Here is a 22,152-nt window from a genome sequence, read left to right as displayed (position 1 = left end):
ATGTAAACATTACATCAACCCAATAGTCTGGTTTTGCTTACAGTAAAGATTAACTATATCTCAGTTGGATCAAGTACAATGTACGGTTTTATTATAAAAGAGAAAAAATGAAATCAACTTTAAAAATTTGGATTATTTGGATAAATTTAAGTCTATGGGAGATGGCCTTTCTGTAGTTTTGGAGCTTTCTGGATACCGGGTCTCCAGATAACGGAGTGTGACTATACATACCATAACAGACAACCTGTATTGGGCCACATGCTTTAGATTTATAACAGGAATTTTACAATTTTGGCTCCAAGCATCCTCTGTCAATTGTATTTCAACAACAATAAAAGATAAGCAGGTTGAAGATTATTTAATCATAACTACCAGGGCTGCTGCCTATGGGCAATAAAGGAGATCAGGGGATCAGCCTACCACCACATGCCATATTAGTCTATGAGATACCATGTGCTTACCCTTTTGACTTAAGAGGGACCTCCGTTCAGTTGAGCTTTTCTTCATACAGACCCCCTTGTCATCCTACATTTGCTTAAAGCATGGTCCTTCCCATAGATGATCATGATGGCAGTGGTGATCATATCACCCCATCAGACATTAGCCTTTTTGTTTAAACCATCATTTAAAAACTAAGAAATATGAAATTACATTTTGACAAATTATAGAGATGTTTCATGTTTAAGTTGTCAGTGCATACATTGTTTGAGGCACTGCTGAAACCCTGGCTTGGGCTGGCTACTCCATATATAGTATAGTATTACCTGTGACATGGATGCAGATTTCCAATGAAACTTTTTTTTTTTTGTCTGAAAGCCATTTGTCTGCCTATCAACTTTCTCATTTATGTTTCTATGTGAATGTAACATTCCTGAGACTAAAGCAACTGGCAGTGCAAGTGAGGTTGAACCATTCTTGGCCCAGCACCAAGACATTTCATGCTTGCCTGAACATGCCTGAAATGCCGATGTGCCTTAGATGAATGTGTACCTGTTTGGACCATATGTTTTAGATGGAGTTCTGTGAGTGAAATGCAGGTGAATATTTAAAGTGCAGCTTGTTTCACCGTAAAAAAGCAGCCTTGTGTTCTACAATTTTCTGTAATTTAAAATGTAGTTTTTTTTATTAATGTTAACATGTCATATGATAAACTCTGTTGCCGCTGTTCTTGATTATCTCTTATTGCCATATATTTATTGGTCTACTCCTATTAAAGTGAACATGTCTAATATAATTTCTGTAGAGGTTCTTAGGGAGAATTAAGGCTATAACACTCTTTTGAAGTCAACTAGCCTAGACTACCAATTTAGCTAATTTTCTGTAAAACAGGATTATTCTTTTTTTATTATGGTTACCACCTTTTGTAGGAAATGTACCAGCCTTCCTATATTTTTATATTCCATCCCTATTAAACATTGGTATCAAGTATTATTAATACGGCCAGATGGCAACCCTATTCTCCATGCATATGTGTGGATGCTACTGGCCAAAAAAAAAATTCTCTCTCTCTCTCTCTGCAACATTGACGCTTTTCCATAAATTGTAATTTATTTCTCTCTCTCTCTCTCTCTCTCTCTCTCTCTCTCTCTCTCTCTCTCTCTCTCTCTCTGCAACATTGACGCTTTTCCATAAATTGTAATTTCAGTATGCTATGGAACGGTTTGTTATACAGGCAGGGCCGGAACTAGGGGTAGGCAGAGTAGGCACGTGCCTAGGGCGCAAAGCTGGGGGGGCGCCAGGCACGTACCTCCTCCGTCGCCTACCCCAAGTCCGGTTCCCGACTGTCTGGTTGTTATCGCGTTTTTTTCGCTTTGCGCAAGCACACGCAAAGCAAAGCACGAGGTTTGCGCATGCGCACGGGAGCGCAGATTCGTGCATGTGCACGCGAGCATAGATTTGCGCATGGGCAGATTCGCGCAGGCGTCGCTACTGCCCGGCTTGCCTAGGGCCAGTGTGGCCCGCCTCTGTATACAGGTATGGTATCTGTTATCCAGAAAGCCTGTCTCTCATTATATCCAAATAATACATATTGATTTCCTTTTTCTCTTTTAATAATAAAACAGTACTTTGTACTTGATCCAAACTAAGATATAACTAATCCTTACTGGAAGCAAAACCAGCCTATTGGGTTTATTTAATGTTCATATGCTTTACTAGTAGACTTAAAGGGTACCCATCATCCTACTGCAAGGCCTCTTCTGTTTTCCAGTACTGCACTGTGTATTCTCCTTTCACACTGGAAACAGGTCTGAAAGGTCTTTAGTAGCTGGTGTTGTTTCCATTTATTTCTCCTCCACTAGCTCAAGGCATGTTGATGATTTAATGAAGCAACCGAAGAACCACTGGTTAATGCTGTCTCACAAACATCTCCTTTTACAGAATATGAAGAATGTTGCTAGCTATAGTCCTGCTTTGTGTGCAGTATTAACATTCAGAATACATTTAACATGTGTTAAGCTAACCATAGATGCAAAGATACAGTAGTATGAAACAAATATTGGTATGATTTTCAGACCATGTGGAGTGTCCCAACATTTTTTGTACTATGGGGATTGGTCATTCAGTTGATCGGACAGGATAATTGATTTTATAGGCTACCGACAAGATCTCTGAATGTATTGCCTATCTGATGATATCAATGGGTGACTGTCACTACTATTTGTCAGACATAAATTTTGTAAGATTGCTGTCTGTCAATTAATGGCCATAACATTGTCTGCTTTATATTTTTTCTACATATTTTAATCCGAATGGTTAATGGTAGATTGTTTGACAAACAAATGAGCGTTTGGCGCACAAAGAATAAAATCTGCGGCAAGCTTTAGGCAGATTCAAGCTTTACATGCAGAATGGCAGTCATTTGGAAGGGGTTGAACTTGATCAACTTTTGTCTGTTTTTAACCAAAAATGAAAAAACAATAGCTATACCTAGGTATTCATTTTACTGTGACACTTTCTAATCAGCTTTTGGCATTTACTGGACTACATAATTTTGACTTATGACAGCAACGTTTGAAAAGGTTTTTTCATCAAATTGAGTCTGGCTCATAGATTGTGAAAACTTCTATTCTAAAATAGCTTGCTTTGTATAACTGAAATTCATTATACTTATAATAACTGATATAATATTCAGATTAAATCTAGTTCTGGAGCAAATGGAGACAAGGCTCTTTTACCTGGGAAGCGTCCTTCAGTGGATGCAAATATTCTGCCAACTGACAGTGATGTCACGTCTGGTCCTTCAGTTTCTTGAAATGCAAAACCGAAGAATTTAGGACTATAGCTCTGCACAAATACTCAGTATTGAGATGATTTATAGTTTAGTGTATTTTAATAAAGCCTCTTGGCTGTGCCAGTTGGCAAAATGTGGCAACCACTAACTATGAGATGGCTGGAGGCCTGGTCTTCCTTTGCATAGTTATAATTCCAGCACTGGCTGTAGATGTATCAGTAGGGATGGTTTAATTCACAATCCATAAAATGTGTAATTGTATATAACCGAAAACTTTGAATACGTGTCTCTTCAGTATAATTAACTACTCACATTTTTCAGAGGTACATGACATCACTTTGCCAGACAGGATTCTAGTTATGAAACTAGGTGGAATTTGCAGTTGGGAATAAGTTAACTATAGGCTGATGAATTAAATATGATTGTCATAAGTATTGCTGTATTTGAAAGCTTTGCTGGCCATGGGCACTGGAAATGAATCCCCTTTTATATTGAGGAGAGTTAGTTTTGGCTGACCTGCCAAACATTTGACCTGTTTGTGTTGTGTTGTGTAGTTTCTGATGAATACCCTTCCTCTAATATTTCCTCTAATATTTTATATTGCTTTTTTCAGTTATTTTGGTTCAGTTAAGGTAAATACAAATATACATTAACCTTATTTGTATAAACATGTAATCATATACCAGTTGTTGTAGTATACCTTGCTTCTATAAAAGGTCCCATACCTTGCTAAAAATTTTACATACGGAGAGGGACACGAGAGTGGGAAGCGCAGAGGTGAAAAGGTAGATGGGGAGAGCAGAATAGTAAAGGAAAAAACAGGAAAAACCTTGCTACTATATTTAAAGGGGTGGTTCACCTTTAAGTTAACTAAGTAATGTTATATAAGTATGTTATAGAATGGCCAATTCAAAGCAGCTTTTCAATTGATCATTATTTTTTATAGTTTCTTAATTGTCTTTTTCTGACACTTTCCAGCTTTCAAATGGGGGGGGGTCACTAACCCCATCTAAAAACAAATGCTCTGAAAAGCTACAAATGTATTGTTATTGCTAATTTTTATTACTCCTATTTCTATTTGGGCCCTCTTCTATTCATATTACAGCTTCATATTCAAATCAGTGCATGGTTGCTAGGGTAATTTGGACCCTAGCAGCCAGATTGCTGAAATTGCAGACTGGAGAGCTGCTGAATAAAAAGCTAAATAATTCAAAACCCACAAATAATATAACATTAAAAACAATTGCAAATTATCTCAGAATATCACTCTCTACAGCACAGTAAAACTTAATTTAAAGGTGAACAATCCCTTTATATTGCATTAGAGTTTCTGAATAAAACACTGTTTATGAGTACATTATCTAGTTGGTGGCACTTAAAGCCCTTTCAAATGTGACCTACTTGACCAAATATGGTATTGTCTCTTCATTTCAGCTCTAAAGCATTTCATTAACATTACAGATTTATAAGTATTTGAAACAAAATCCTATTTCACTTTAGGATAATGTTTGTCTTTTAACATGATTGTACTGTTGGGAATCTGAAAAAGCACACCGGCACACAGGATTTGAAGCTGCAGGGCAAGCCCTTGCAATTTTTTAATGCAGTGCAGGTGCAACGTTTCGGGGTCACGCCCCTTTGTCAAGTACTACACCAGGTACTACAATATTGGACGGGTGTCGTGGGTGTGCGATTTCCTCTACAGCTACCTGAACTGTTGGGAATCTGCCCTTTACAGCCCATTTGGAAGTAGTAAAGACTGACTTTTTGAACATATTGTATTGCAAATCTCCTTCCATTAGAAAACCAAGTACATCTCATAATTGGTTTAAGAACACATAATTAATGGATAAACCTAAAATCTTTGTTTTTCCAATTCAATACAAGAATGACATGTGCTTTTCTTTTTACTACTTAGCCCTCCATCCTGCAGAGTACCATTATTGATTGATTATGTTACATTTTTACCTTTTTAACATTCCAAAATCAGAGTGCAGAAAATCAACTGTATGGCAAGGCACATGTGTTTCAGACCATGGATCATAAAAGTTTTTCTTTTGGAATCAATTAAATTGCAAAATTAAAAAACAAACCAATTTTAGTTTTATATGATATTTGTAAAACCGCAAACGTCATAATATCTGCCAGAAGCTGATACAGCAAGACTGATTAATAATCAGAATATGCAGACTGCACTGGGTCTTCTGTTGTCATATAATTTAATGTGGATTTTATAGTTTTTGTATTGTTTAATACAAACCTTCTCCAACTCTCCAGTGGCTGCAGCAAAATAATCCTCCAAATAGAATCCCAGTTTATCTGTTTAAATCTGGCTCCATGATCTTTGTACTGCAGCTGGAGTTTGAAACAAAGGATGTAAAGGCAAAAATAAAATCCAATTTTTTCCTTTAATAACATAAAAAGACACCTATCCCCAATAATAAATTTGTTCCATTTTTATAAGAAACCTGACTGTATGCAGTGTAATTCCCCCTTCATTTACTTGCTTACTTACTTGCTGACAGTCGCTGGCTGCTCTACAGGGAAACAAACAAAGCTGCTTGAATTCTGGGAAGTAAGGTGGGAGAGGCTCCCCCTGCTGTTTGGAAGTATGATCCTTTCCCTGCAGAGCAGTTAGGGACCGTCAGTCAGAGCAAGTAAATCAAGGGGGAATTACAGTCAAGTTTCTTGTAAAAACGGTAGACATTTTTTATTTAAAGTTTATTGTTATATTGATAGGTTTCTTTTTCATTAAAGAAAGTAAAAATAAGATTTAATTTTTTTGCCTTTACTTTCTATTTAAAGCATGTGCACAAAGCTGAAAAAGTGACAAAGTTTGCGAACGACCCATGGATACCTTATTTTTATTAGACCTAATATGCAGTCTCACAGAGCTTGAGAAGGACCCGTGTACACCTTGGTTTTTTGAGACCCTAATATGCAGTCCAAGGGATAAACCTTGTTGGTTACACAATAAAATCAGATGCAAACATACAAAGAAACATACACAAAATCTTGTGGAGATACTAATACCAGGATGTACCTCTACAAATGATGGGTGGAGGAAGATACTGAGCTTATTTAGCAAACTGATATTGCACAAACTAGCTGTCTGTGTGCATTTAAGCATACAATCGTTAAATATAACTTTGTAAGGGCAATATTAAAGGCATAGTTCTATCCATTTATTGTTTATTCCCTTGAAGAAGGATAGCTTATCCTACATGTACTGAAGAAGGCTTGTCCAGTTTATAATGCTTCTGTGGTGCCAAAGCAAAGGCCATACTCACCCTTTCCTATCTCCCATTACACTCTGGTTTTCATAATTCTTCTTGAGCTTCAAGCAAATCATTTCAGTTTTGGATTGCCAAATAATTAGAAAGTTCTCTAACTGCCAAATGTGTACTATTTTTATTCCAGCAGTCAGTATTTTGTTAGGGCTCTTTCTCAAGCATACACTACATATCAGTCATGTCCATGCTCCTTTCTTCTTGTCATTTTTGAACTAGTACTCCTATCTTTGCTATTAGTGGGTTACTAATTCAGCATCAGCTAAAGGGTTGTCACTGCATTACATGATATGCACAATATTCGTACTTGTAATCCTAAACAGAATTCTCCATCCTAGAGAAATGTGTCTTGTAAAAAAGCCAATCTGATTTCTGTATCTAGCTGTGTAAAAATTATTGCTACTGTTTTACTGATTATTCCCAGTGCTTTGGTTATTATGGAAATGAAACATGGCAATAGACACAGCATTGCTGATATGAAAGGTATTCTGGCAGCTCCAGGTCAGTTTTCTGTTACAGTCCTGGGAACTGGTGAGTTTCATTCATCCCTGGATTAATTACATAGAAAGCCGAGCTTATCCTAGTTTTCAGTAGCATGCTTCTACTTCTCCATTACCAGATTTGGCTCACAAGCAGGACAATTGGAGTTTATATTCTGCCCTGCCTTTGCTGTAGCATTTCAGTTTGCAGGCATAGGGAATAAGCAGATGCCTATGTATAGCTCCAATGACGAAGGCAGCATGAATGCAACAGGAACTTTTGATTCTTGAAACTTCGGCGGAGGTGATTGGGTGGAGCTGGCTTTCCTGGAATTGTAGCACAGATTTTCCTGTTGTGATTCAATGTCAGTTGTCTCACGTTAGTGACCCCAGCTCAGCTAAGGATTCCTGGTCTCTCAGTAGCAGTTGCCATCTGCACCCCTGACCTCTCAGCGATTGCTTCTTTCCCGTTTTTTTGAAGTTTTATCACAATGCTTCATCTAGGACAAGAGTGGCGAAATCCATCGGTGGGTATTGGTGCTAGAGATTTGCATTATTTATACTGATTACATCTAGTTTTTGGGAACTACAATTCCCAGCATCACTACTGATCCAATTTTTAGATGATCATTTGTTTGAAATGTCATATCTACTTTATTGAATTACAGTATTTCAAAGATTTGTTACTGATCAGATTAAAAGGTGTCTGTTAAAATAGCATAGAACCAATAGCAAGACAAGTGGTGGGTGGATAGGTCCCATTCATTTGTGATTTACACTGCTGCTAGGCAGCTAAGAGGTTAAGTTGATACGGGTTACTGCCTATATAAAGCCTATCTTTAGTGCGTGACATCCTTTGTTCTATCTCCGATGTCTGTAGGCTGCCAGTGCATTTTGCATTGGTAAGGGCTCAGAAATCTTAGTAAAGCAACTGAGAATGGATTTTCTAATAGCACCATACCTTGAAAAAACTGAAAGGGTTACAGATAAATATACTAACAGGTATGGGATCTATTAGCCGGAATGCCTGGGACCTGGGTTTACTGGATAGGGGGTCTTTCTGTAATATGCCCTAAAGCTACTAAACAGGATTAAAAAATAAAAACAGACCAGTTTTGTATTTGCTATCATCATATATGTATGCTTTTGTAGTAACAGTATTACCAATTACAATCACAGTCTTTTTACTGCAGGGAAAATGTAAATTAGTAAATAAATAAAGTGTGTTTTCATATGTATGATTCAATACGGTTAGCATTTGGAAAGATATTCAAAGCAGTTGTTAGCTGCTCAATAGAAATTTCATGTCGGAGTAGATCAGCCTTGGAGTGCATCTTTGAGTGAACATGGAAAATGTGGAGAGATATGACACAGAAGTGAAATTAAAAACACTGAAAAATCTGATGAATTCCCTCTAATCTGTGCTTTGTGTCCCACTTTGTTTTTCCCAATTTATTTGTGGTTGATGATTTTTTTTTTTAAATGGTTAATTATTATAGCCCCACAAAATATATATAATAGAGCCCTCAAAATGTTTGGTGTTATAAGAATTAAAATCTCTTTTTTCTTTAAAATAGCAAAAACATGCAATATGGCAGTTCCCTCACACATATAGAAGCAAGTAAATGCTATGTCAGGTTTATTGCAGAATAGAAATCTTGTTCACTTTACCGTTGTTGATTTTCTACCCAAATTAGCCTTAGGGTGTGGTACAATTAAAAGATTTTCCAGAGACTGAAAAGCCTTTACTAATTATACTAATCACAAAGTTTAATATATTAATTGTAAAACTTGGGTACAATTATGTTAATGAATATAGTACATGTATGGAAAACTTGGGTACAATTATGTTAATGAATATAGTACATGTATGGAACCTGTTATCCAGAATACCTGGTGTTTTCCAGATAAGGGGTTGTTCTGTAATTTGGATCACCATGCCTAAAGTCTACTAAAACATCACTTAACTATTAAATAAACCCAATAGGATTGTTTTGCCTCCAATAAGGATTAATTATATCTTAGTTGGGATCAAGCACAAGGTAGAGTTTTATTATTGTAGAGAAAAAGGAAATCAGATTTAAAAGTTGGATAACGAGTTTCCGGATAACGGATCCCATAGCTTTCTGGATAATGGATTTCCAGATAACAGATGCCATACCTTTGTTATATTTGACCATATTAGATTTGTAATAATATTGCTGTGATCAAATATAGAGGTAATTTACTGGGGTGCCTGGATGCTAGTTCAAGAGAAACGGGGTGCAAAAATTCAGTGCAAGGTGCAGAGTGGCACTCCTTAACTTGCATCTTTTAATGATGCACATCTTTAGAGGACAGGTAGGGGTGGAAAGGAGGACACCTAGTGAAGTAAAGTACTTGAGCAGGGTGTCTATGAAGGTTCTTATTCTTCCAGTTGGTTATGGTATATCTTTAGTCATAAGTCAGATCAACTGGACTTGCTATATTTGCTTGAGCAGGGTGAAAACATCTGATCTGATCCACATGGCTGAATAACCCTGATCTAGCCTGGTGCTGCCCAACTAGTGACCTGTAGTTCTTTTTCCATTCCATATTTTCATGATGTTTCTACTAGTCATTTACTTTCAAACCCCACGTGATTGTATATCATCTAACTTTGTCATTCATTATTATAAAAGCAACTGAACTGAACTTTCCTCTACTCAAAAAGTACTATGTGTATATATATATATATATATATATATATATATATATATATATATATATATATATATATATATAATTGTCCAATGAGTATCCGCACTCCAAGGCAATGTAGAATAGAGAGGGATGCACGGTAATTTTTGAATACACCAATAGTTTCCAAACCAGCACTCGCTTTAGTGAAAAAATTTAATTTTTATTATTACATAGTATCTATTTCCAACGTTTCAAGGGGGACCGAAACGTTGGAAATAGATACTATGTAATAATAAAAATTAAATTTTTTCACTAAAGGGAGTGCTGGTTTGGAAACTATTGGTATATATATATATATATATATATATATCTATATATCTATATATCTATCTATATATATATATATACACACACACAGTATTTTTGATGTTAAAACATTCTATAAACTGTCAAAACATTGTCTTCCTATTTCATTTGATGTAATATATTAAAAATTAGAGCTCTGAGAAGTACATTATTCCTTTACAATTGCACATGCACAGCCACAGCAGTTTTATATGGCTTGTGCAGTCTTTTTAGAAGAAACTGTATGCCATTATCCAGACTGTGCCTTCTGAAGCAAGTTACTCACTCAGTTTGCATGTTGCGTGTGTATGAGTATGTGTATGAGCTGTAGCTACATGTCTTATTACATATACAGAGTGGCACACCTAAAGGATGACCTTCTGCATAGCAATTTGCCATTTAAAATGTAGGTGACAGCTGCCTATTCTGTGCGGCGGAAGAATAACATAAATCCCATCTATACTGATGATTCCATTATACTGATGCTTCAGAAGTATTGAAGCATTAGGGAAAAAATCCTCTCTGATCCCTATCCCACCCATGTAATTAGATTGTTCACAAGGTCAATCATTTTGTGATTATTTGTACTCTGGTATACTCTTGAAAACCTTTAGTTTCTTAACTTAAATATCTGTATTGTAAAAAAAAAAAAAGTAGCAAATATTGCTTGCCGTCTACCAATGTTTATTTGCTAGGGTTTTTTCACTGTCATTGAGACTGTGGGGCAGGGCTTCTTTCTTCCTAAATCTCTTTGCAAGCAGTTCTTAATCTTTACATATTTTTTTCATTTATTGTAATGCTTGTTCTCCTCGTTTCAACTATTGTTGTACAGGTATGGCAATAGTTATCCAGAAACCTCCTAATTACAGGAAGGCAATCTCCCACAAACTTAATTTTAATCAAATAATTCACATTTTTAGAAATGTTAACAGGTCTCATACCTCTAATGTAAAAATGTATGGTTCTCTATATGCATATGGCACAGTATACATATTATCTTGGCGATAAAAAGACTTGCATTCATAATTCGTACATAATTCGTAATCATGTGATATTAAGGGCAGTGGCACACGGGACTTTTATGTTTCCCACTGTAAATCTGCCATGGGTGACACAGTGTCCCTAGTTTCCTTCCCACCAGCAGTGGGAAAACATAAAAAACAGAGGTTCCTCATGAGATAACTTCAGGCAACTTAGGAAAGCAGAAGAGATGCTTATGTTTTCTTGCTGGCGAATCACTTTACTGCCGGTGAGGAGGAAACTAGAGACGTTTTGTCACCCTGGTGCCATTGGCCTTAAGGTTCTTTTTTTCTTAGACAAAAAACACAAATTTGCTAATTAATTTCCTTATCATAAAAGTTCTGCAATATATTTAAATATTAATTTAATATGTGTTTCTACATACTTTTGAATGCAGCTGCCAAGAATATTGCAACTTTAGTAATCACATCTCCTTTTGCAATCACTTCTGTTGAATGGGAGAATAGTTGTCATATGGTGTAGTGTTTGTGAATGCAGAAAACTGGTATTCCTGAGCTATACCCTTGTGAGAGAAATGGGAAGTGTCTCTGTAATAAATGGGCAAAAGGAGTATTTTCCCAGGGCGCAAAAGAGAGAGGGGGGGTCACCAACATCCTTAAAGTTGCAGTAACTGATGAATAAAGTATCTTCCACATACTGCAGATTAATTCTAATCAGCTGATCCATTATGCTATTCATAGAAAACCAGTTTTTATGGCATTCCATGGTCTTTAGAACAGAAATAATTATTTAAACTGTAGTATAAGCCACAGTAGAAGAAACAATTAAATTGCAAATTGTGATAATAAGGTGAACAGTCGGTTTAACATGAGGGTGCCCAAACACTTTGTCCAGGGCTTTGTAGGATTACCATCCTTTAAAAATAAACTTACCAACCAGGGTTGCTGGGTGTGCTAACTGGTGACAGAGGGCAGGCCTATGATACAAATCTGCTGACCAGCAAAGTGATTGGGTGAATTAATGACATAAAGGGCCGGGAATTTACAGGTAGATTCTGGACCCCCTTGGTAGAGAAGAAGTAAGCTTCAGCTAGATTTGGGGAGGATAAAGGTTTAAGTGTACAGGCCAGGGGTAGAACAAGAAGGTAGTACTAATTTACTAGCAAGTACTTTGCTGGTAAATTTTTAAGACTGGACTTGACCTTGGCTAGGCTCTGGTAAAATACACTGCCTTTGTAGCTTTGCCATGTATCTAGGCCTTATAAAAGCATGGTGACCAGGGATGGTAAAAGGCTTATTATTTTGCATTTCCGAATATGGCCTACTCAGATCTGCAACATAGACAAAAAATTAACCAATTTGAGATTGATGATTATTCACCAAAGAAAATCACAGCAAATGTAAACAGGTATTTCAGCATTTTATATGTAGTGAGAAATGAGCGGGGAAGCCTGATTTCTCATTTTAAAGGAGTCATTCTCCATAGATACCAGTTCAGCTAAAGGGTATGTAGGGGTAAGGTATGTAACGCCGGTTACCCATTGTGTTTGCCAGATGGTGGGATTTAATGAGTGTAAACTGATAGATGTTTTTTTCTTAATCCACTTAGTGCACATAATTTGATTTTTCTTAATGAGTTCTTACAGCCAACGTGGCATTACTGTTAAATTACTGTCACTGGTTCAAAAGAATGTCCTGATTTCCAGAGTTCATGATGAGCAGACCAAATGTGACTTCCAGTTGATCATTTTGTGTTGAAATGCTTTAATCCCTAAAGGTTATATGCCCCTGGGAACCTTTTTGTGTTTCTCTAAATAATGTATTAATTGATTTACTGAGAAACCCTTGTTTGGATGGCATTGAATTGCCAAGCTCTTGCTAATGAGAGAAAACCTTAATGAACCATTGTAATATGGTGTTTGGGTTTTGTTTAGTTTTCCCCACATATGCGTGGGCACTGATGTGTTGAGGAGACAAGAGGCCAAACAAACTGAATAACTTTGTAGCTGTGCTATCTGGTGAGCTTGTTGCTTACATATAATTTATGTATATTGCTCTCCGATGAGGTACATATCTGAGAGTGTGAAGCACCGCTGTTGCTTCTGCCTCACTGGCCTGTCTGCTCGAGGCAAAAATGCTCCTTTGATGGGAGCAGAGTCAGGGAGAGCTGCATAGGGCGACTCATTGCCAAGCAATTCCTTTCTCCCAGATGGAAAAGTGAATCAGGAAATAAAGCTTCATTTGTTCTTTGCTACGCCGGAGAAACCTAATCATAACAAGTTAAGAGCTCATCTCTGTGCATGATGCAGGTGCGAGCCAAATTTAGTGTCCGGGTCATTATTACTTCATTAACATGAAAACTCTACCATATCATTGTAGATATAGTCTGGTTTTTCAACCAGGATTTACATATGCAAAAACAATGTCAAATCTCTAGATATTTAGTAGTAATATTTATAAAATTCAAGTTTCCTCTCAATCTAACCCACATTTAGTAGTCATCTTTCACTTCCATTCAGCCATAGAAGAAATTAAAGGAACAGTAACGTTAAAAAATTAAAGTGTTTAAAAGTAATGAAAATATAATGCAGTGTTGCCCAACTACAAAACCTTTGCTCTGTAAGGCTACAAAAATGCTACATTATTTCTACTTCTCCTATTCATACTCCAGTATCTTATTCAAATCAGTGTATTATTTGCTAGGGTAATTAGGATCCTAGCAACCAGAATGCTGAAATTGCAAACTAGAGAGCTGCTGAATAAAAAGCTAAAAAACTCAAAATCCACAAATAATAAAAAATGAAAATCAATTGCAAATTGTCTCAGAACATCACTCTCTACACCATACCCAATATTAATTAACATAACATATATGGCTATTAGAGGTAGCACTTGCTTATGTATTAGATCTGCTGTGCCTTAATATCATTGTTGCTTCAGGTCTGATGATTTTTTAAGAACTGCAGTTGATATGCAGTTTGAAATTACACAAATGTTGAATTCTTAGAGGTAAATGTGTGCCTATTGATGCTTAATTGATCCAAGAATTTTGAAATGCTTAATTGATCCTAGAAAGGAATTATAAGACGCTTAGTTATTCCTAGAAAGACCATTCGGAAAAAGTTCATCATTGTGCATTGAAGGATACAAAGTTGACATTCCCCAATGGCTGACCCCTCGCTCTCTCTCTCTCGTCTAATCAGATTTTATATTGTGTTTTCCAGATAGCTGATCAGCATCCCTGGATTTTGCTTACTGCACAGGAAAGCTTTGCCTGAAGATGGAAACACTGGAGTCTGAACTGACCTGCCCTATCTGTCTGGAGCTGTTTGAAGATCCACTGTTGCTGCCTTGCGCTCACAGCCTGTGTTTTAACTGTGCACATCGTATCCTTGTCTCCCACTGTGCCAACAACGAATCCGTAGAATCTATTAACGCCTTCCAGTGCCCCACCTGCCGTTATGTCATCACACTCAGCAAGCGTGGCTTAGAGGGGCTAAAGAGGAACGTGACTTTGCAGAACATCATTGACAGATTTCAAAAAGCCTCAGTGAGCGGGCCCAATTCTCCTAGTGAAACGCGTCGAGAACGTGCTTACGATACCACTAACAGCATGACATCAAGCGAGAAAGTACTCTGCCAGTTCTGTGATCAGGACCAGGCAAGGGAGGCTGTGAAAACGTGTGTGACCTGTGAAGTTTCATATTGTGAGGACTGTTTAAAAGCTACTCACCCAAACAAGAAACCATTCACTGGTCACCGTCTAATTGAGCCCATCCCAGATTCTCACATAAGAGGGTTAATGTGCCTGGAACATGAGGATGAAAAAGTTAATATGTACTGTGTGACAGATGATCAGCTAATCTGTGCCTTGTGTAAATTGGTTGGGAGGCATCGAGATCATCAAGTGGCTGCCCTTGGTGACAGATACGACAAACTAAAGGTAAGAGACTGGCAGTATTTACTTGTTTATAACAGTTTATGACAAGTCAAGATAGCATAAGCAACTTTTCTGTCTATGGGCCGTAGTCTGTATGCTAATCAGCATTTCCCTGTAATTGCTGTATAAAATGCATGGTGTTTATAAATAAATGCTCATGATAAAGGTCTTTTAATGCCATCTGCCTAAAAAAGGGTCAATGATTTATAGTTTCCATAGAAAATAGTGAAAAAAAACATTGATGTACACATATACTGCATTTTGGCATTTGTGACAAACACAGTGAATAAGGGTTTACCAATTCATTTATACGGTATTGCAGGTTAATGTACCCAAACATCCAGAGGAGGCCCTCTTGAGTAAAATCGAGGTTATCTCAATTTTTCTGCTACCAAGCAAGTTATTGCAAAAGCCTGGCTTACTCCTCATTTGTATTTTCCTGAGGTTAAGAATACTATATATATATATATATATATATATATATATATATATATATATATATATATATATATATATATATATATATATATATATATATATATATATATATATACATACAGATAGAGAGATAAGGTTTGGGATCCGTGGATTCAGTATCGCTAGCCAAGTGGATTTTATCATTCCACCTTGACTTATTGATAGGTCTAAAACAGGGTTGATCCTCTCAATCCACCCATCCTTTTTACTTCTCTTCCTTATTTTCCCTCTTTCCTTCTTTTTATGTTTTCTTTTACACCTCAATAGCACGCCAATATTTGTGTATTCCAAACAGATTGGTACTACGTGAGGTTAAAACTGTGATTTTTTTTCTGTTATCACAGTGGATGTTTGTATCTACATGCAACTCTACAATTTCTTTTACATTTGCTGCGGTTTACAGTGAGACTTACATATTGTAGAACTACTGAACAAATTTTGTCTCATTAACAGAAAACTATACAGCTCCTCAATAAAGATAAGTTGTTCTTCTTATGAAGGAATATGAACCCGGATCTATTACTGCTCTTAGCAAGCTGGAAGTTGTAGTTTACTTACAGCTTGAGAACATCAGTTTGGAACCCTTGGTGCTTGTCTTTTGAGAAAATAGTTGATTGACTGAATGGCTTATTAGGGTGACCCCCTCATGAGGACTGGAATTGGACCAAGTGGTTTGAGACTTTAGTCTCAAACTTTTGATATCAATAATAAAAATGTAAATTGTATAAATTTGCATTGCAGCATTCCCTAGACATCCAGTGCCCACTAAGTAGTATCCACCCCAGGTTGCTTGTAATGCACTATTATGGGTATGGTTTAGAACGTGCAGTGCACCGAAAGTGGATTGCATCCTTTATTATGTGCCACGGTGTAATGCATCAATAATGGCATTTGCCATTATTGATGGTGTGAGTGATGGTGTGAGTGAGCTGCTTTCATGGACATAACCTGTTAGGTGGACCTTTGATTACTGCCAGGTCCAGACTTGGTGGACCTCGTGGTGATTTCAGGGTTTCCTAGCATCACAACAGATTCAGTAGGCACATTGGCACTCACAAGATGTTGCTAGAAGCATGTATGGTTGCAGACATCTTTGTAAATAACATCAGTGCATGCTAAATGTTGCATCCATTGTAGCAATTGCACTTGTGTTTATAAATGAGCCCTGATATGTCAAATTCTCTGCAGGCTGACGTCACATAGGTAAATTAATAGGTGCTGTTTGTAGCTTGCTGGAAAAGCTTTTGGTTATTTTCCTTGGAGACATCACTACTTGTCCAGTTATAACAAAGAAACCTGGTGTCAGTAGTAGCTGATAATTTCCGTGTAAAATAAGCCATACATTTTGAGAAGCAATGACAAAGGACCAGATTCAACTGAAAACAGAGATTGAATCTCGCCCATTATTTGATTCCTTCACCAAATTTATGGCTTATTTCACACAGGAATTAGCTACTACTTGTGGCTGCCTGCCAGCAGGTATTCTTTATTATAATTTGATGGCCATAAGTTTCCACTTGATAAACCATAAAATAACATTTTCTCATTACTTTGAATCTGGCCCAGTATATTTGTGAGTTCGGCAATTACTGTACTCTTGTGCTTATTAATGTCATTTTTGTCCTTAGAAAATGTGTACCCTCTTACATATTGAGAGTATGGATGAAACGCACAATCCTCCAGGATCCAGATTTTTTGCCTTCTTTATTTTTATACATTTTTTTTATTTCATATATAAATAAATAAGGTACCCCCCTGTTATAAAATATGAGGATATTTAAAGTCACTTAGAAGTCCCATGACATGTATTAAAGAACTTTTCATTCATCCTTGTCCCTTGGTCATGGAACTTCTTGGTGACATTCTTATATTTTATAATAGGGGGTATATTATTCCCTATAAAATAATAATTATGGGCCCTCACACTGTGTATTTTGCCTTGCCCCCCAGAAATGATAGCACTTAGTAACATAAGTTAATATCCAACACAGAAGCCGAAGCTGTTCTTTTACTCTTCTTTCTATAAATAAAAAAAAATAGCATATAAACGCCATAGAGCATGGCATAAAATAGATTTAAATGAAAGTTGTATTTTTTAGAATAGCCATCATGTGAAATTACAGAAACACATTTGTGACAGAGGTAATTGTCGGGTTCTTCCATGTATTCCTGGGTGTCAGACTCTTTATTACTTACACTCTGGTAGTGTTGCTAATTATCTTAATAATAGATCATCCTTCATTAGACTGAAGACAAAGGCTGCCAATGTAGTCTCACTCAATTTTGCACATGAAAGATCTGAGCAGAGCCGTCCTGTTGATGAATCATGTTACAAGAAGAAACAACAACAAAATTATTTTCCTAATACCGAAAATCTAGGCTTGATCTGGCATTTAGTAGTTAATTCACGTTCTGTAGTAAAAAAGAAAATTTAAGGATGACTAAAATGAGTGCATAATTGAACATAAAAAGGGCCATTAAAGATATTGCTCCAAAGGCTGGTTTGTGCATCTAAAGCTTTGACTGCCGAAAGTTCACTAGGTGGAGAAACATTTACTTTATTAAAAATTGCCTGCACATTAGCTCTTATATTAGTATTCAGGCTTGAGCCCTCTGCGATTGCACCAACACCACTAGCTTGTGAGTCTGCTCCCTATTTCATAATCACAGTAAGACTTATATGCATCCCTAGTCTCTTATTCAAATCAGTGCATGGTTGCTAGGGTAATTTGGGCCCTAGCAACCAGATAGCTGAAATTGCAAACTGGAGAGGTGCTGAATAAAAAAACTAAATAAATTAAAAACCTCTACATCATAACATAAGTACACCCAAATGTGAACAGCTCATTTAAATGCCTGTGGGTACAACCAGGCATAATAAAATGGAATGCGTTACCCCAAGCCTTTAGCTGCACTCATTCCTGTCAAACTCATGAAAAAGTCAGGGTTTTGTGATAGGCTGTGCCAAAGGTAACCCTGAATACCAACTTATTGAAGCTATTATTAGGGCCATTATTTTGTGGTTTTTATAAACTTTTCTGTCAATTGTTAGTCTGTCCCTGTCTGTGACCTATGACCACCGTTTGGTTTCCTGTGGCCTTCCTTCCTGTTTGCCATAGGCAGTAATGATATCAGCATTTGAAACAAAGAAAACAACAAATAAATATGCAGTCATTTATTGGATTTGAACCCTTCTGAGGCTAGTGAAGTTTTATTGCCACAAATTGCCACAAATGGTGGTAATGGAACAAAATGGATGCAAATGGCACCTCACGGTTATCAAAAATCCTTGCCGTGTGATTATAATTCTATAGAGTGGAGTTTTTTGGACGATCAGCTCGCAGCGTAACTATGGCAGTACCATTTTACTACAATATGAAATGATCCGTGACAATTCCCAGGGTTTTGTTTCTGTGGTTTATCCTGAGAAAATCTGCAGTAATAAAATTCTTTGTGTGACACTAGCCTAAAGGTAGGCTCTTGTAATTCTGAAATCCCATGTGAATGTAAAGGAAATAGGTCATTTCTGTGATGGTATTTTAAAAGAGTAATAAAGCAATTAGACGGTTTAATGATTTTGTTGCTTTGCTGGACTGCATATTGGCAGAGTTTGTACACTAGTACTCAGTATGACAAAAAAAGGAAGTTCTTCTAAGTTTACTATACGGTTAATTTGCTTGCAGGAAGAATATAAAAATATAGCACAGCTAATAAAACTCATAGAAAAAGCAAAATATTTGTTAAATTGCTGGCATAATTTTAGGGTATGTTTTTGCACAGATTGTGAGAAGATAGTCATCCTTGTTATTAAAAACATTACGTAATATAACTCCCTTTTTGACATGAGCTCATTCATATTTTGTAGAAAAGCTGTATAAACATTATATGAACTTCTAAAACTAAATATAATTTTTATTATGATCTCTGAATGCACAGACATTGTGCTTCCTTTCAACCTGTGGAATCAGGTTCAGGTATGGGACCATATTACCCAGAATGCTAGGGACCTGGTCTTATCCGGATAAAAGATCTGACCTTAAGTCTATTAGAAAATCATTTGGAGTTTTTTTTTTAAGAGAAGTTTTTTTCTATATTTATTATACCCCGATGCTGCAAAAAGTCAGAACTCGAAAATTCGCCATCAGACCTGTCGAGGTCCTGTGTAAGTCAATGGGAGAGGCACCTATCCCAATTTGAAGTTATTGTGGTTAGCCCCAAAATCTGACTTTTTCAGGAAAAAATTTAGAGACTCTGGAAAAAGCCAGAAAAATTTGTACGATTAGAGCTTTTGCTCTATTTTGTTGAGTTCTTTCACAAGCCGATTAAATCAAGTTTTTTTTAATTAATAAATAAGCTAAAATTGGGCATGGGAGTTCGGTCAAGCTTTTTTTATTAATATTATGAGAAATTCGGATTTTCGTAAATAACCCCCAAAAAGTTAACTTAAAGGTGAACCACCCCTTTAAGTACACAATATACAAGGCATTTTATCACTGCCAAAGCTCTAAAATATATACCACATCCTGTGGTAATTCTAAACCAAAATTAAAGTTAAGCTATTGGAAAACCTAAAACAACTTGTATATTAATTGAACCTGACATATAGCTGTAGAATAGCCGTACAATCCAAAATTAACATAAGTATTGTTCTTAGAAACAGAATTGCTTCTGCCATATCTTCCTTCATAGACGCTCCTAAATCGGATTTGATTATTTTCAGTGCTTGTATTTAAAGCATAACTAAAGCCAAAAAACGAATATGGCTAAAAATGCCATATTTTATATGCTCAACATATTGTACCAGCCTAAAGTTTCAGCTTCTCAATAGCAACAATAATCCAGGACTTCAAACTTGCCACAGGGGGTCACCATCTTGGAAAGTGTCTGCGAGACTCACATGCTCAGTGGGCTCTGGGCAGCTGTTGATAAGCTTAGATTAGGGGTCGACACTAATTATCCAGCAGAAAATGAGGTTGGTCTGTAATATAAACTGATGCTACAGGGCTGATTATTAAATTCTGGTGCTAGTTGCACTGGTTTCTGAGTTGCAATGCAGTAATTATCTGTATTAATTACTAATCAGTCTTATATTGTGACGTTTCTATTCTTTATATACAGTATATTTTGAGTTGGCCCCTAAGCTCAATAACTAAACGTAGCACAGAGCATGGGCAGTGAATCAGCAGAAAATAAGATCAGAGGCTACAGGGGCATCTTCAGAGGCAAAGATTTTTTCTGCTAAAGGGCCGTGGTTGCCTTGGTCTGGAATAGAAGCCCAAAACATGATGTACAATATTTCTAGCCTACTTCTTTAGTTAGGCTTTAGTTCTTCTTTAAAGTTATTAGGAGTCGGAGTCTGTACATTTTCTGGCGACTGACTCCAGATACCCAAAATTGCTTCCGACTCCATGACTGACTCCACAGCTCTGATTTTTTGTTCATGCTGTCACTTAAAGTAGATGAGGAAACATTAATTGCCTTCAAATATTACTGTTTTTCTTCTGGTTTTCTCTTTCCTTTGCGGTTATCGAACCATTATGTGTTTTTAAGACCTTTCATTATGCCATTACCCGAGATTTCTCTTTCTCGATCTTGACAGAAAACCTGGGACGTACAGCTGGGTGCATTATGCCCCATAAATCAGCAATGTTAATGTAGAACAGAATTGACTGTCCATGCAGCAAGTGAGCTAGTGCATTTCAGTTTCTAGCAGGCTAGCCAAGTGCATATCCATGTAACCTCTCTCTGGGTATCCGTGAGAGTGAATCAATGACACCAGAAAATGGAAATGTAGATCTTACTCATTTTTTTTTTTTTAAAAAAAAAACAGTGTTTGGAAATGCTCAATGTGACCTTCAATTTTTAATTCAGTTTTGTTAAGGTGATATTCTGTTCAACTGTGGCTACTGAAATGAAATCTTAAATTACAGCTACATTTCATAGTCATATAAAGTCACACTATCTCTGGGATAATTGTCTCTATATGCTTCATAACAGGATGATTACAAATTTTAATTAATAATCTAGAATCATGGCCTCACATTACTTTTTTAACTAATGTCTCTGTGTCATGGATGTGAGGAGTAGTGTACTGCAGCCTTAGTCATTACAACCTAAAAGCCTAAAGAACATTATGGGCCTTTAGTTGTGCTTTAATGTTGAGGGCTACTATACATTTTCACACCTACCTAAACTTAGGTGGTTATTTATGAAAATGTATGTCATTATTTTATGAATTATACTCCGACCAAATCCGCACAGGTTTTTTCCTCTTATTTATCAATACATTTTACCGTAAAAAATTCCAGTGCAGGAAAAAAATCTTTTTTTTGCCCAAAAACCACTAAATCTTCAGATTTTTGCATGAAACCCAGTGCAGATCAGGATATATTCTGGATTTCTCCCATTGACTTATATACAAACTTGGCAGGTCTGAGATGCCAGATTTTTGGATTCTGACTTTTTCCATCCTCGGAATTTTTTTTTTTTTTCACTAAAAATTTGGATTTTATAGTAAAAAAACACCCTGAATTTTTCGAGTTTTTGGCATTCAGACTTTAATAAATAACCCCCTTAAAATTTCCTGATGTCAAGGTGTCGAGTACATTTTGGCAACTTCTACCTTCATAAAAAAGTGTGTATGTTTGTCCAAATGTTGTCTGAGAATTCTGGGAGTTGTAGGCGAACAACTGCTGGTAGGCCATATGTTTAACATCTGTTGGAATCAGCAGCCACTGTTTGGCCTTTG

The 22,152-nt window shown here is 36.6% G+C and overlaps 1 protein-coding gene across 4 annotated transcripts in view; it reads left to right on the top strand.

Moving 5' to 3' along the window:
* mid1.L (midline 1 L homeolog) overlaps positions 1–22,152 on the top strand; it is a 197,425-nt gene that overhangs the window by 93,701 nt on the left and 81,572 nt on the right. For 2 of the 4 annotated variants that reach the window (XM_018244724.2, XM_018244723.2), the window contains exon 2: positions 14,212–14,930. In XM_018244724.2, coding sequence (XP_018100213.1) covers positions 14,268–14,930 — 663 coding nt within the window. In that variant the 5' untranslated portion in view covers positions 14,212–14,267. Of the gene's footprint in view, positions 1–7,205; positions 7,529–14,211; positions 14,931–22,152 lie in introns of those variants that run through there. The other 2 variants (XM_018244725.2, NM_001190883.1) reach the window with 2 other exon arrangements.

This window comes from Xenopus laevis, chromosome 2L (assembly GCF_017654675.1).
Source record: "Xenopus laevis strain J_2021 chromosome 2L, Xenopus_laevis_v10.1, whole genome shotgun sequence".
In the NCBI taxonomy this organism is placed as follows: Eukaryota; Metazoa; Chordata; class Amphibia; order Anura; family Pipidae; genus Xenopus; species Xenopus laevis.
Note: the sequence above shows the minus strand (reverse complement) of the source record. Positions and strands in the feature narration are given on the sequence as shown.